This window comes from Arachis hypogaea, chromosome 18 (assembly GCF_003086295.3).
Source record: "Arachis hypogaea cultivar Tifrunner chromosome 18, arahy.Tifrunner.gnm2.J5K5, whole genome shotgun sequence".
Taxonomy (NCBI): Eukaryota; Viridiplantae; Streptophyta; class Magnoliopsida; order Fabales; family Fabaceae; genus Arachis; species Arachis hypogaea.
In genome coordinates, this window is record NC_092053.1 from 89,065,024 (window position 1) to 89,080,751 (window position 15,728).

The following is a 15,728-nucleotide window of genomic DNA, read 5'->3' on the forward strand; positions in this document are numbered from 1 at the left end:
TCAGTGATTTTCGAAAATGGTTTTTGAAAAAGGTTAGTATTTTTTTTCGAAAAATTTTAAAATCAAAAATAAAAATAATTAGTTAATAAAAAAAAAGAAATTTTTGAAAAAGAGGGAAGATCTTTTCGAAAATTAGAGAGAGAGAGAGTTAGTTAGGTAGTTTTGAAAAAGTTAAGAAACAAACAAAAAGTTAGTTAGTTAGTTGAAACAAATTTGAAAAGATAAGAAGTTAGGAAGTTAGAGAAGATATTTTGAAATCAAATTTTTGAAAAAGGTAAGATAAGAAGATATTTTTGAAAATATATGATAGGAATTAGTTTTGAAAAAGATTTGATTTTTAAAATCACAATTAATGACTTGATTCACAAGAAATCACAAGATATGATTCTAGAACTCAAAGTTTGAATCTTTCTTAACAAGCAAGTAACAAACTTGAAATTTTCGAATCAAAACATTAATTGTTAATGTTATTTTCGAAAATTATGATGTAATTAAGAAAAATATTTTTGAAAAATATTTTTATAATTTTCGAAAATAACTAAGAAAATTGAAAAAAGATTTGATTTTTGAAAAAGATTTTGAAAAGATAAGATTTTTTTTTAAAATGAAAATTTGATTTGACTCATAAAAACAACTTGATTTTAAAAATTTTTGAAAAAGTCAAATCTAATTTTCGAATTTATGAGAGAGAAAAAGGGAAAGATATTTTTTTGATTTTTTTTTATGAGAGAGAAAAACAACAAAAAGACTCAATGCATGAAAATTTTGAATCAAAACAATGAATACATGCATGAATGATATGAATGTCAAGATGAACACCAAGAACACTTTGAATGTCAAGATGAACATCAAGAACATATTTTTTAAAAAATTTTGATGCAAAGAAAACATGTAAGACACCAAACTTAGAAATCTTTCATGTTTAGACTCTAAGAAACGAAAAATGCACATGTAAAACAAGAAAAGACACAAAACATGAAATCATCAAGATCAAACAAGAAGACTTACCAAGAACAACTTGAAGATCATGAAGAACACTATGAATGCATGATATTTTCGAAAAATGCAAGATGCATATGCAAGTGACACCAAACTTATGATATGACTCAAGACTCAAACAAGAAACACAAAATATTTTTTTTTATTTTTATGATTTTCTAATTTTTTTGGATTTTTATTTTATATTTTTTGAAAATTATTTAGAAAGAAAGAAAAATAAGGATTCCAAAATTTTTAATATGAATTCCAGGAATCTTGCCATGTTAGTCTAAAGCTTCAGTCCAGGAATTAGACATGGCTCACTAGCCAGCCAAGCTTTCAATGAAAGCTCCGGTCCAAAACACTAGACATGGCCAATGGCCAGCCAAGCTTCAGCATGTAATTCAGACATGACATGCCTGACATACCCTACAGTCGTATAACAGCTGATGGTTGGAAGCCTCAGTCCAAAAGAATTTAGACATGGCTTTACAGCCAGCCAGGCTTCACATGCTTCATGAAACACTAGAATTCATTCTTAAAATTTTTGAATCTAAAATTTTTTTTCGAAAACAGGTGAGAAAATTTTGAAATATTTTTGAAAATTTTTTTTGAAAAGAAAACAAAAAAGAAAATTACCTAATCTGAGCAACAGGATGAACCGTTAGTTGTCCAAACTCGAACAATCCCCGACAACGGCGCCAAAAACTTGGTACGCGGAATCGTGATTACACTTTAATTATGTAAAATTCATTGCTCTTTCTTTCCCTAGAAATGGCGCCAAAAACATGATGCCAAGACCATGGTTCACAACTCCGTGTAACTAACCAGCAAGTGCACTGGGTCGTCCAAGTAATACCTTACGTGAGTAAGGGTCGAATCCCACGGAGATTGTTGGTATGAAGCAAGCTATGGTCACCTTGCAAATCTCAGTCAGGCAGATATAAATTGATAATGGTGTTTTCGAATAATAATTAATAGAATAGGGATAGAGGTACTTATGTAAATCATTGGTAGGAATTTCAGATAAGTGAATGGAGATGCTTTTCGTTCCTCTGAACCTCTGCTTTCCTGCTATCTTCATCCAATCAGTCTTACTCCTTTCCATGGCTGGCTTTATGTGATACATCACCATTGTCAACGGCTACTTTCGGTCATCTCTCGGGAAAATGATCCAATTCCCTGTCACGGCACGGCTAATCGTCTGGAGGCATCACCCTTGTCAATGGCTTCATCTTATCCTCTCAGTGAAAATGATCAACGCACCCTGTCACGGCATGGCTATTCATCTGTCGGTTCTCGATCATGCTGGAATAGGATTTACTATCCTTTTGCGTCTGTCACTAACGCCCTGCAATCGCGAGTTTGGAGCTCGTCACAGTCATCCAATCATTGAATCCTACTTGGAATACCACAGACAAGGTTTAGACCTTCCGGATTCTCTTGAATGCCGCCATCATTCTAGCTTACGCCACGAAGATTCTGGTTAGGAGATCTAAGAGATACTCATTCAATCTAATGTAGAACGGAAGTGGTTGTCAGGCACACGTTCATGGGGAATGATGATGATTGTCACGTTCATCACATTCAGGGTGAAGAGCGAATGAATATCTTAGAAGCGAAATAAGATGAATTAAATAGAAAACAGTAGTACTTTGCATTAATCTTTGAGGAACAGCAGAGCTCCACACCTTAATCTATGGAGTGTAGAAACTCTACCGTTAAAATTACATAAGTGAAAGGTCCAGGCATGGCCGAATGGCCAGCCCCTCTGATCTAAGAACCAGGCATCCAAAGATGGTCAGACCCAAAGATCCTAAGATCCTAAGATCCTAAGATCCTAAGATAGCATACAACTGATCAAAGATACCTAATACAATAGTAAAAGGTCCTATTTATAATAATCTAGCTACTAGGGTTTACAGAAGTAAGTAATTGATGCATAAATCCACTTCTGGGGCCCACTTGGTGTGTGTTTGGGCTGAGCTTGAGTGTTGCACGTGTAGAGGTCCTTCTTGGAGTTGAACGCCAGTTTTTGTGCCAGTTTGGGCGTTCAACTCTGCATTTGGATCCTTTTCTGGCGCTGGACGCCAGATTTGGGCAGAGAGCTGGCGTTGAACGCCAGTTTGCGTCGTCTAAACTTGGCCAAAGTATGGACTATTATACATTTCTAGAAAGCCCTGGATGTCTAATTTTCAACGCAATTGGAAGCGCGCCATTTTGAGTTCTGTAACTCCATAAAATCCATTTTGAGTGCAGGGAGGTCAGAATCCAACAGCATCAGCAGTCCTTCTTCAACCTCTGAATCTGATTTTTGCTCAAGTCCCTCAATTTCAGCCAAAAAATACCTGAAATCACAGAAAAACACACAAACTCATAGTAAAGTCCAGAAATGTGAATTTAACATAAAAACTAATGAAAACATCCCTAAAAGTAACTAGATCCTACTAAAAACATACTAAAAAATAATGTCAAAAAGCGTATAAATTATCCGCTCATCAATCTCTCTTGACCAATCAAATTTAAATATTGTAAATTTACCAAATATCCTCAAAAGGTAATCTTTTATTTCAAACCCAAAACATAACTCTTCTCATATTGAATCGAGCTCAAAACATAATTTCTTTCTTAAATAATTCAAACTCGGAACATAAACATTTCCTTGGTAAATTGAATTCAAAATAGTATAATTCTTTTTTAACTACATAAAACTCAAAACATAATACATTCTATTCTCAATAAGTCAAACCCAAACATAATATTTTTCTCAATAAAATTCAACATAATTATTTTCTTAATAAATCAAACTCAAAACATAATACTTTTCTTAATGAATAAAACTCCAAAACATAATTCATTTCTTTTCTTAATAAACCGAAATCAAATAATATAATCCTTGAATCCAAATTTTTCTAAATAACTCTTCAAACCAAATCTCCTATTTTATAAAATTTCAACAGCATCTCCTCTAAAATTCGGACTTTGCCACCCTTCAAAGGTCCTAACAATCAAATCAAACATCTCTCAATCATTCAAATCACTTCCAATAAACCATTATCACAACAATACCAACTCAACTCAAGGAATCAACAAAGTCCAAAACTCAAGCAATCAATCTCATTAATCACAACTGAAACTAACTTCAACAAAATCAATTTATAATTTAGAATTATCAGCCTTCTCAAACAGTTTCAAAACCAAACCATTCCTTAATATAAACGTATATAAATCAGATTTCCAACGCAACTCATTTCTCAATATAAATATACCAATCGGATTTCAAATCAAACTTTCATTAACCATTACAACGTTAACTCAACCAGTCAAGAATTCAACTAAGTACACAATCATATTCTTTCAAAATAACTCAATCAATCTATAAGACTTACATAATCACCAAAAATCTAGTATTTGCATCAATATCAATTTATAACAATTCTTGAGAATAAAAATAAGTTTAAGGAAAGTGCCCCTACCTCGATCGTGACTCAACAACGCGATAATACACTATTTTCTCTCGGTCCACAACAGCGGCAGCCATAACCACAGCTCCAAACCAAATTCGCAATAACCACAGCAACTCTAATCGCAACATGTAATAACTGAAACTCAATCTTACAGCAATTAACACCGCAAACCCTCAACGTAAAATAATAGAACAGTGACTAAAGGGCATTTTAAAATGAAAACGCTTACTGAAACTAAGAAGAAACGACTGAGCCAAGTAGAGGAAGCCCTAGCGGTGGTTTCGGCGGCCATAGAACTGCTCACAGCGGCCAGAATCACGGCGACACAGTCTTCTCCTCCTCCAACAGTGATTCCCGTGGCAGCTCCGACAACTATCTCAAGAGACAATGACGATCAGAAGCTCGATAACGGCAACGGCAGTGGATCTCAGGGACGGCAGTGCCATTTTTTAGCGACAGAGGCTCGGTAACGCCTTTCCAACAGTGGCAACGGAGCACGCGACGGCAATGGCTGGGCTAGTCAATGACAGTGACACCACACGCGGCGATAACGGTGACGAGGCTCGGCGATGGCGATGCGAACAGCTTCACCTCCTTCCTCGCGTCGCGTTTCTCCTGCGTCAGTCTCCCTCTCTTCGCAAACTCTCTCTTCGGCTTCACCCATGGACGACGGGAACACTGGCTTTGTGGCGAGGACGGAAGCAATGACATAGACCCCACGAAGACGACGACAGACGCGACAATGACTCCCAGACGCAGCGTCTTCTCCCTTTGGTGGCTCTTGTTCGCGTTTCTCTCTCTCCTTTGATAGCGACACGACCGTGCGGCGGTAGTGACGCCCACCAGCGCCATCCTCCCTCTTCCCCTCTGCTTCTCTTCATGTTTCTCTCTTTCCCTCTACGTTTTCTTTCTTTCTTTTCTGAATGAGGGGTGGCGGCTTGGAGGGTTTAGGGTTAGGGTGTTTGTGTGTGTTTTGGGATTTTAAGGTTAGGGTTAAATTTGGGGCGAATGTGAAATTAGAGATTTTTAGGTAAATTGGGGTTTGGGTAATTTTAATCAAATTTAGGGTATATTGTATAAATTTGAAATCTAATTTAATCCCTTAAAATCACCTTAAAATTATTATTTAATTATCAATTTATTAATTGGCTTTCAATCAAGTATTCTAATGTGAAACTAGAGATAATATAATTAATTCTCTTTGTTTATTAAAATTAAAGTATTAAATTCTAAAATCTTAATTATTTAAACTAAATCATATAAAATTTTTATTCTTTTACAATTACTAAACTTTATAATTTAACTATAAAAAATTGTTTAATAATTATAATATTAGATAAAAATTCTAATTTAAATAGTCAAAACCTCATTATTTTCAAATTTTTAAAACTTTAAATTAAAAATAAGAAAATACTAAATAATTATAAATTTAGCTAAAAATTTTAATTTATTTAAAAGTCAATTTATACAAATTTACTTTAATTATCTTTAATAAAATAATTTCTGAAATTAAAGCTGTAAATGAATAAATAATTTAAAATTAGTTCATAATAATTTTTTTTTAAATTTTGGGCCTTACACTATTAATTAATTTAGCAATAATGCATAATTAAATTATTTATAGCACTAAAGATATTCACACCCATTCATCAGGAAAGACCAATCACTAATACCAGTTCAGCGGACAAATAAATGGCACCGGGAGAAACCCGAGGGGGAGGATTGCCTTCAAAGGAGAAAGCAAGAAGGCGTGTTACGGGAAGGACAGGAATCGTTAGAACGAGAATAGCTCAAGTAGAATCTCTTTCTTTTTGGAGGGTTCCGGAAGCGATTGCTATAATATATACTTCCTTGACCACTTCAAGACAGATCGATTTTAAGAAGATCATTGCTTACTCCTCAGTAGCCCATATGAATCTGTGCGGAGCTGAGCATCTTCTTTTCGCTAGGATAAAGCTTTTCCTCTACAGACTAAACAAAAATTAGCAAATATTCTAATATGAAGTATTATCAGTAAAAATATATCAATAAACTCAATTTTAATTACCACCATACTCTAACAAACACGGTTAATAAGCCTATCAAATAAATCTAAATTCCATTATGCAATCGTTATTTAGCTCTCTACATTCACAGATTATTATTATTATTAGGACGTCTTTGGCAATATGATCGTCGAGCTATTCATGATGGTTTCAAAAATACATACTCATTTATTAAAGATGGCAAGAAGATCGTATTAATTCTGTTACAACATGTAGATGGTCAAAAGAATCAAGCTGAGCTATGCCTTTTTACATCTTTCAAGACCAAATGCATTCACCAATGGAATCTTTCGCCAATACAAGATGAGCCTTTTTCAATCCAAGGAGGATAATGCAGGAGCTCTTTCCAACCTAGGGAGAATGATGCAGGAGCATATATCTTTACATTTGTGTCGTTAATTAAAGTAATCTAGTTTAACATATATTATTATATTGTATTATGAGTTAGTCCCACGTCGCTCGAGTCATGAAGGTTCTCCCTCTCCTACTAGTATAAATATACATATGTACCATTTTTGTTCATGTTGAGTTGATTGAGTTATATATTAAATAAGTTGTGTATTATTTTCTTCTAGATTCTTTAAGAATAAGAGGTGCATCCTTGACTTAGCCAATCAAAGTAAGTTTTTGGCTATTTTCACCATAATAGGTTTGTTAATCTCGTCAAGATTAGTGATCCAAACGACGTCTCGACGTCAGGTATTTTTTTTAAAAAAAGTATTATTAAAATTTTATTCTCTGTTTTCAAAAATATTAGTACCGAAGAAATTAAAATTATATGTTACAAAACTAAAATTTTAGTTACATTCTCTAACCACCAACTATAGTACTGAATTTTGGTCTCTAATCTCAGTACTCTATATCAAACACAGTCTTATATATTACCAAAGGTTTATATCATTGAGTCACGACAACAAATTGTTAACAGAAAGCGAGTCCATAACTAATATAAATCATGTTTATCAATCTCAAAAATACATTTGATACAATTTAATTTTCAAATATTATTTTAAAGTACGATACCAATTTCATTAATCACTTTAGAGTTTTAGTCAGTAAATAAACGTAAGAACATAAAATTGCCCATAAATAAATACTATATACGCGTAATTAATGCTTATCTGACCATCACAATTAAAATATAATATAAGCCTATTTTGAGGAGAAGAAAAAAAAGTCATGGATATTATTGCTTGGACATTAATAATAAGGATCCCGCTAGGGAGATAATAGACTATTTATACAATGTGTATAATGGGCTATTGAGTTACAAAATGAACATCTCCCATACTATCTAGAATAACCATCCGAGTACTAGTGATAATAAACATCTTCTCAAAAATATAAACTAATTTTGGGGTTCACCAAGACTCGAACTCTTGACCTTTCGGATTTAGCGCTCTAATATCATGCATGATACTACTCATTCCAAAAGTTTCAACTGATGAAAAAAAATAACACTAATAATTATATCTCTAATACTCTCTAAACTTCCATTGTACACATTGTATAAATATTCTATTGGCTCCTCATACTTTCCCTAATAATAATGAATAGATATTGTAAATCTTCACTCTTCGGATGGGTCTGTTAAAGTTTATTAGAGAGATGTATTTGTGTTTTTTATTTTTTATTTAGATAAATAAAAAATTATGTGATTTTATTTTTAGTTATTAAAAGTTAACTAGGATTATTTTTTTTAAACATTTATATAAATAATTTCAAATTAGCATATGCTTTTTAAAAAATTTAATATGACCTTATATGCTAATAAATATTTAAATTTGTTATTATATTTATATTTATTAAAATTTTTATAAGTTCTAAAAGTAACCAGAGCAAACACTATTATTATTACAATTTATACTTATTAAAAATTATTTTATTTTATTTTATCAAATATAAATACTATAATATTTAAAACTAAAAGTAAATAAATAAATAAGTAATTTTAAAAAGCATAGTTATCCTATATATATGAAGTTTCCTATAAATTTTATATTTAAATATTGTAACTAATTAGTAACTAATTAAATTTACACAAAACTAATATAAAAAAAGAAATAAAATTCTTGAAAGGCTATAAAATATGAATATTGATATAAATATAAAATATGCAGACACATAAATTTCAGTTTTTTTTTTATAACATACAGAAATACAATTGGAAAATATAAAGTTTTTTTTATATAAATTATAATAATATTTTAATATTTTATTGTTATTAAAAAAATTATTATTTTAACTATTTTAAAAAAAATTAATTATATAAAATATTTAAAATAATTTTTATTTTAATAAATAATAATACATATTATTCTTAAATTTATTTTAAGAATACAAATTAAAAATAAATAAACACGTTAATACCTTATATGGTATTTACATATATCTGAAAAAATATTTTTTATTTTTTATAAAAACACAATTAAATAGACAAAATACATATATCAAACGAATGTAAAATAAATATTGTGTGTAAAATATATCTAATACAAAAATACAATAACTCAAAGATGTGTCTGTATTTCATAATTGAAAGATCAACCAAATTATAATTGAGAGTATGTTGACATCACAAAGAATGGAAACTGACATCACGTTTCAGAAACAGCATGTATACAGTAACGTAACAGTCCCACTTGTACCGTGCGTATTGTAAAATACCTCCAAAAAAAAAATATTAATATAATTTAATTTTAATATATTATTATAATAAAAAAATTATACTAACATTTAATTATATAATTATATTATTAAAAATAATTATTTTTTATATTTATTACATAAATAATTATTTAAAAAAAATAACTAAATAATTATGTATAAAATTTTATATTATTAATATATTAAAATTAAACTCAAATAATAACAAATCTAATGTGGCGGACACCTTTTAAGGTAAGTTATATTAGATGAAGAAGTTTTCATTAGAATTTTAGAAATGGAAACTTATTTTACAATATATGCATGGTAGAGATAATAGTAATAATCCTAGATATTATTCTATTTATTATTATATTTGCATTTAATTTGTATCATTGTATCACTCAATCTCAGCATACTAATTTGTGGCATGACTCTTGTTGGTCCATTGCCTATATAAATAGCCTTCTCCCTCATCTTAGTATCATGGTATATATATATATAGGTATACCAATATATGAGTGAGGCACATTAAATTTGAACTAATCCATAAAACATATCATATATATTCATATAAATATATAAGAGTGTTGGTGGAGGTGTGATAAGAGAGATATATCTTGAGAACAAAAATGGGGAAAGGAAGAGCACCATGCTGTGATAAGTCTCAAGTGAAGAAGGGACCTTGGAGCCCTGCTGAGGATCTTAAGCTTATAGCTTTCATTCAGAAACATGGCCATGAAAACTGGCGTGCCCTTCCGAAACAAGCAGGTATGTGCTTACGCGCACACGTACGCACGCAGTCACTGTGCTCTAGTTTTTGCTACTCTTATTTTCCATATTCAGTCTTTTTCTTTCTCTCTTTTGTACTTAATGTTTAGAACTATGAAAACTCTAATATTTTCGATCAGCCTCCATCAGTTTTAGGTCATTGGAATTTTCCTTTTTCGGTTTGGAATCCTCAGCTTTGATGTTGAAAGTCACACGCATTTAAGTTTCTGCATTTGCATTATTGTTTCACCCTGAAATTCTGTTTCCTATGTTTAATTTCATTGACAATTTTTCGGTACCTTACTTCTGTTGTGGATTATCATATTTTCTTTCCTCTGATCTATTAGTTAATTAAAGAATTGACTGATAAATAAAAAACAAAATATCCTATGAATACAAAACATTAGCCATCGACTCTGCTATTGCAAATTTAGATATATTTATATGTTTTACTTTACATATTTTTAATAAAATAAAACTATTATAATAATTAAAATTCTTACGGTATAATAATTAAATTTGTTATAATAAAATAATTAATTTTCCTATAATGTGACAATCAAAATTTTCATAAATATTTGCTATGTCCTTTCATATGATAGCTAATTAGAAATTAATTCTTTTACATTTATATAATTACAACTAAAATAAAAAATGTATAGAGTAAAAACAAAGCAGAGTTTGGCAGAAATCGGTGGCTGTTTCTTTCTAGTTTCTACCTTCCCTCAAACATTGTCGCAAATCCTGACTGTGGGACCCTCTTTCTACCTATAACTATGAATCTATGACACCTGTATTCCCCTTGTTTACCTTCTTTTTTTTTTTTTTTTTTTTTAAGTTTAAACCGCACCAACCATGTGTGGCCTTATTAGTTATTAGTGTGGCTGAGAAAATAGAGATTTTATCTAAATTGAAAGAATAAATTAAATGAAATATGAAAATTATAACAAAATTCACATTGTAAAATTGTTCTATTTAGTAGATATTTTATAGAATTGACTTATTTATTTAAAATTATAATATTAAATGATTTTAAAAATTAAATCAAAATTCTAATTACCATAAAATACTTGTCCTTATATGGGAATGCCTTTATTGTATTAGCAGAAAATCTTTAATTTCAATTGCTACATCCGTTTCAAAGATGAGGTTTAATATTTTGGATATCTATTGATTATTAATTTCTTGTGATGTTCTCCCCTAGAAACTAGCCAGGTAGCAGTTTTCATTTTTTACCATAATTAATATTATATATCTTCTTAGTATCCTAATTTTATATAAAATGAATGTTTTTATGTTTTTTATCTCTTTAAAATTTATAAATTCATTTGATTAATAAGAGGTATAATAATATTATTCGTTGCTAACAAGTTATAACTCAAATGGTATATTTTTCCCATATTTGCTTAGAGGTTTATAATTTGAGTTTATTAATCAATTTTTGTTTATACTGACAATCTTTAAACATTAAAGTGAGTGTGTAATGGGGACACTTAATAAAGAAATCTTAAAGAGGGGATTACACTTGCAATAATAAAATACTTGGTGTCAACATGCAAAAGAATGAATGATATAGATGTTTTAAAAACAATTTTCTATGTATCTTTAGATATAAAGGAACATGCAATCTCCATGCCTTCCATACCAGTCTGCCACAAATTAAATTTGAACAATAATGTATTTAATTTCAAACTCTGTAAATTGTTAAAAAAAATAGTAGTTGCTCACACTTAGTACTTGCATGTTATTAAGGGCTGATGCGATGTGGGAAAAGTTGCCGTTTGAGATGGATCAATTATTTGAGGCCAGATGTTAAGAGAGGCAATTTTACAGCAGAGGAAGAGGAAACCATAATAAAGCTTCATAAAGCCATGGGGAACAAGTGAGTAGTGTTCTTCTTCTTGTGTTTCCAATTTTCAGTTTTAAATAAATATTTTATTCGTAAAATATTCTCTCTTTTTTTTTACTACAATAATTTAAATTGTAAATTTTAATTTTCTTCTTAATTAATTTACTAAATACTAATATGATAGATAATATACTGACATAATATATATTTTACTATGTTAAGATTTAACTAGTCACATTATTATTTAACAAAATTTTATGGATTTAAAATAAAATAATAGATTAAATTTATAAGAAGAAAAACCAAAAGACATGCATACAATTTATAGAAATTAAAAACTTATTTAATTCAACATATTTTACTTATTTTTGTCATTCCAATATTTAGGAGACTGTTGTTGTCTTTTCTAATAAAAATTAACCTTTTACAATTATTTATGGGATAAGTATTTTTTATCACTAAAATTTGAAGTCAAAATTAAAATCGTCTTAAATCTTTTTTTATTATTTATTATGGTTTATATTTAGTATCAAAGCAGTATTTATCTCTATTTCCTAAAACTCAAATTTAATGCTATTAGAAAAGTGGCGAGTTTTAATTTGTCGTAACTAAAACCAAAAGAAAAAACAAAACCAGCCACCTGCTACTTGATTTCTCATAGCAATTTTTTTGTTGGTACGGCACATTAGCAAACACGTTTAGAAACGTGATTTCAAAAATATTTGCTTATCCATTAAAGAACATTAATTCTTAATATAATATATATGTAACAAAAAGTGGAGTGATATTTGATCTTTTGGGTTGTCGATAGTTTTTGTCGAAGATAATTAAAAATTAGTTTATTTTATCTGTTTAATACTTTTCTGTTGAGACGTTGATGTTCCACCTTGTTGTGTCTAACTTTTTATTTCAAAAAAGAATATATATGTAACTATATAATGGAATTATTTTTTTCAAAAATATTTCTATTTATATAATATTACCTTTGAATTATATATATAACTCATAAGAAAATGTATTATTTCAAACAAAAATTAATTATTATATATTTATGTATATTTATACATAGTATTTTGTATTTTTCTAACAGTTTAATCAATTATTAAAAATAATCAAATCTTAAATAAATGTATAACCAAATTCACTATAATAGGACAATCAAATTTTTTTAGTGAAATATAATCAAACATTTTTATAAGCATTACATAATGATTAATTTTTGGTATAAATGTAACATGTATCTAAGTTTGTTATCATATCATATTTGAATATATTCAAATGGTAGTCGATACCTAGTCAATATATACTCTCACTTTGCATTGTATTTTGGTTTATTTTCTTAATTTTAGGGACATCACAGAATGCAAGTGATTATACGAGTAATGCTAGCTAATTAACTATAGCAGATAATTTTAGCTAATACTATAATAAATTAATTTAATTATTTTATTAGTTTTTATAGTTTTATTAATTTTTTAATTAGATTTTTTTACTTTTTTTTCAATTGAATTGGATTTTTACACTGTTTTTAATTTTATAATTAGGTCATTTCTGATGCAAAAAATATTAGAGTTAACTGAATGTTTTTTTGCAAATTGAAAGCATTCATAATTAAAAACCTAATTAGATCTTTTGACTTATGTATTTTAGAAGAAATATTCTGTTAATTTTAACGGTTTTGATATGAAAATGACCTAATTATAAAATTAAAAGTAGTATAAGGACCTAATTAAAAAAAATTATAAGAATTTAATTGAAAATTTGGTGAAACTATAGAGATTAAAAGAGTAATTAAACCTAATAAATTGTCAGACAAATATAATATGAAACCTATTAAAAAATGAATTTTTATTGGATTTTTATTTTGGATGTGTTTTTTAGTAGAAATTAGAAGATTCATATTTTTGAGTTTTTAATGTTCTTTGCTTTATCTTAAATGTTGGTTGTGTAATGTTGATTTTTAAGACTTGCTATGATTATATATGTATCCTGTTTTGTTCAGATGGTCCAAGATTGCATCCCGTTTGCCTGGTCGAACAGACAACGAGATAAAAAATGTGTGGAACACCCACTTGAAGAAGAGATTAACTGCTGCAAAATCTTCAGATTCAAGGGCAGATAATGCAAATGATGGATCTAAGATTGAATCATCAGTGACTTCACCCTCTTCATCTTCGTCTGAATCATTTTTCTCAAATGAAACACCAAAAACTAACAACAACAATCCTTGCAATGAAACGAATGACCATATTTCCCAAATTGATGATGATGATCAAGATTCAGGTGGAAAGTTATTACAAGAAGTAGTTGGTATTACTGAAGAGACAAAAGGGTCATCAAATTCATCATCATCAACATCATTATCTTCTTCTCTTGAAAACAAGAAGCATGATGAAGATCAACAACAATTGGTGTCTCCAACATTATTGAACTGTGTTGGACCCTATGATGTTGATGTTACATTGGAAGAGGTTGATAAGCCAAACAACAATAATTTGGAGACAAAAGAAGATTGTGATTTTTGGAAGATGTTAGATAATATTGAATCATTCCTATCATCAAATGAGGCATCTCCTCCTCCTCCCCAATGCCAAACATCACCACCAAATCTTGTTCATCAAGATGATGATGAAGCCATGATGATGATGATGTGGTCCCATGAATTTGAGAATGTGCTTGGAACAGTGGTAGGTGAAGCAACAACAAAAGGGTCAAACAACAAGGCTCATCAACAAGAAATAATAATGGACCCATCAAATGATGTATTTGATTTAGATCTTGTGACAAGGCCACCAGAACCCGATCAATTAGAATCAGAATTAGACTTGGGATATATTCAATTGTGGCCCTCTTTGCCACCAAATACTATTCTCTAAGATTAATTAGTATACAATGCAAATCACAAGCTATTTTGAAAGGAAAAAAAAAAAAGAAAAAAAAAACAAGTTCATCTATATGAATCACAAATTTGTGATTTACTTGTTAGTAGGTACTCTGACTATGGAAAACTAATCCAAATTTAGCTTTATTCGATGTAGATTTTTTAGCAGAGTTGAGTTATGTGTACATATTATAATGTGAAATACTATTTCATCAACTCATACCTTATTTATTATGGATTAGAGGTGGATCTAATTTAAGTAGGAATCCCATCTTTATTTACTGTCAGAAAATTTGTGATTATTGACTACTAGTCGACGATCATGACGAAAATAAATGTCTGTCAATTATGGTTTCATATCTAATTTTCAACCCATATTTTATTAACACTTCTTGGCTATCAGTTAAATAATTTTGTAAAATTAAAAACTTATTTTTATCATTAATGACAACATTGGCGTTGGTAATAATTAAAAATACAAATTTAATGTTTAAATTAAACTAACGGCCAAGTTATCGATAACATTGAATATATTGTTTTCCAAATTTAAAGAGTGAACACCTAAATTGGTCCATTAAAAATTCAAATTAAACATTTTGATGTCTAACAAATTTTTATTTACTAGAAGTCCTCACTAATTATTTTCGTTAGACAAATTGGTTACTTTTTCGCTTTCAATAAAATTTTAAATGTGTGTATTGAACAAAGAAGTCCCTATTAAATTTTATTATAAGACAATTAAGTTTTCAAAAATATCATTAAAGCAAATTAGTCCCCTTCAAAATGATAAGGGACCAATCTATCTAATGATAATAATTTTTAATAATTTTTAAAAATAAAAAATTTGTTTGAGACTAAAACGTCTCATCCGAAATTTTTTAGAGACCAATTTAAATGTTTTTCAAATTTTAATCTGCTATATTAAGACACTATAAGAAGAGCGGAGATTAACGGCGGTTTTTTCTGTGATTTGTGGCGGTTTTAAACCGCCGCAAAAACCAATTCTGGCGGTTGGGTGAATAGCCCTGGTTAGTGGCGCGGGCAATTGTTTTCGTGGCGGTTTCCAACAACCGCTGGTATAACTGTCGCTA

General features: G+C 29.5%; 1 protein-coding gene across 1 annotated transcript; it reads left to right on the forward strand.

The window, feature by feature from the left end:
• The first annotated feature begins 9,530 nt into the window (after positions 1–9,530).
• Positions 9,531–14,994, forward strand: LOC112773244 (uncharacterized). Its single transcript, XM_025818319.3, has 3 exons — positions 9,531–9,907; positions 11,660–11,789; positions 13,759–14,994. The coding sequence occupies exons 1-3, from the start codon at positions 9,769–9,771 to the stop codon at positions 14,630–14,632; spliced, it is 1,143 nt and encodes a 380-aa protein (XP_025674104.1). The 5' UTR covers positions 9,531–9,768; the 3' UTR covers positions 14,633–14,994.
• Positions 14,995–15,728: the final 734 nt, after the last annotated feature.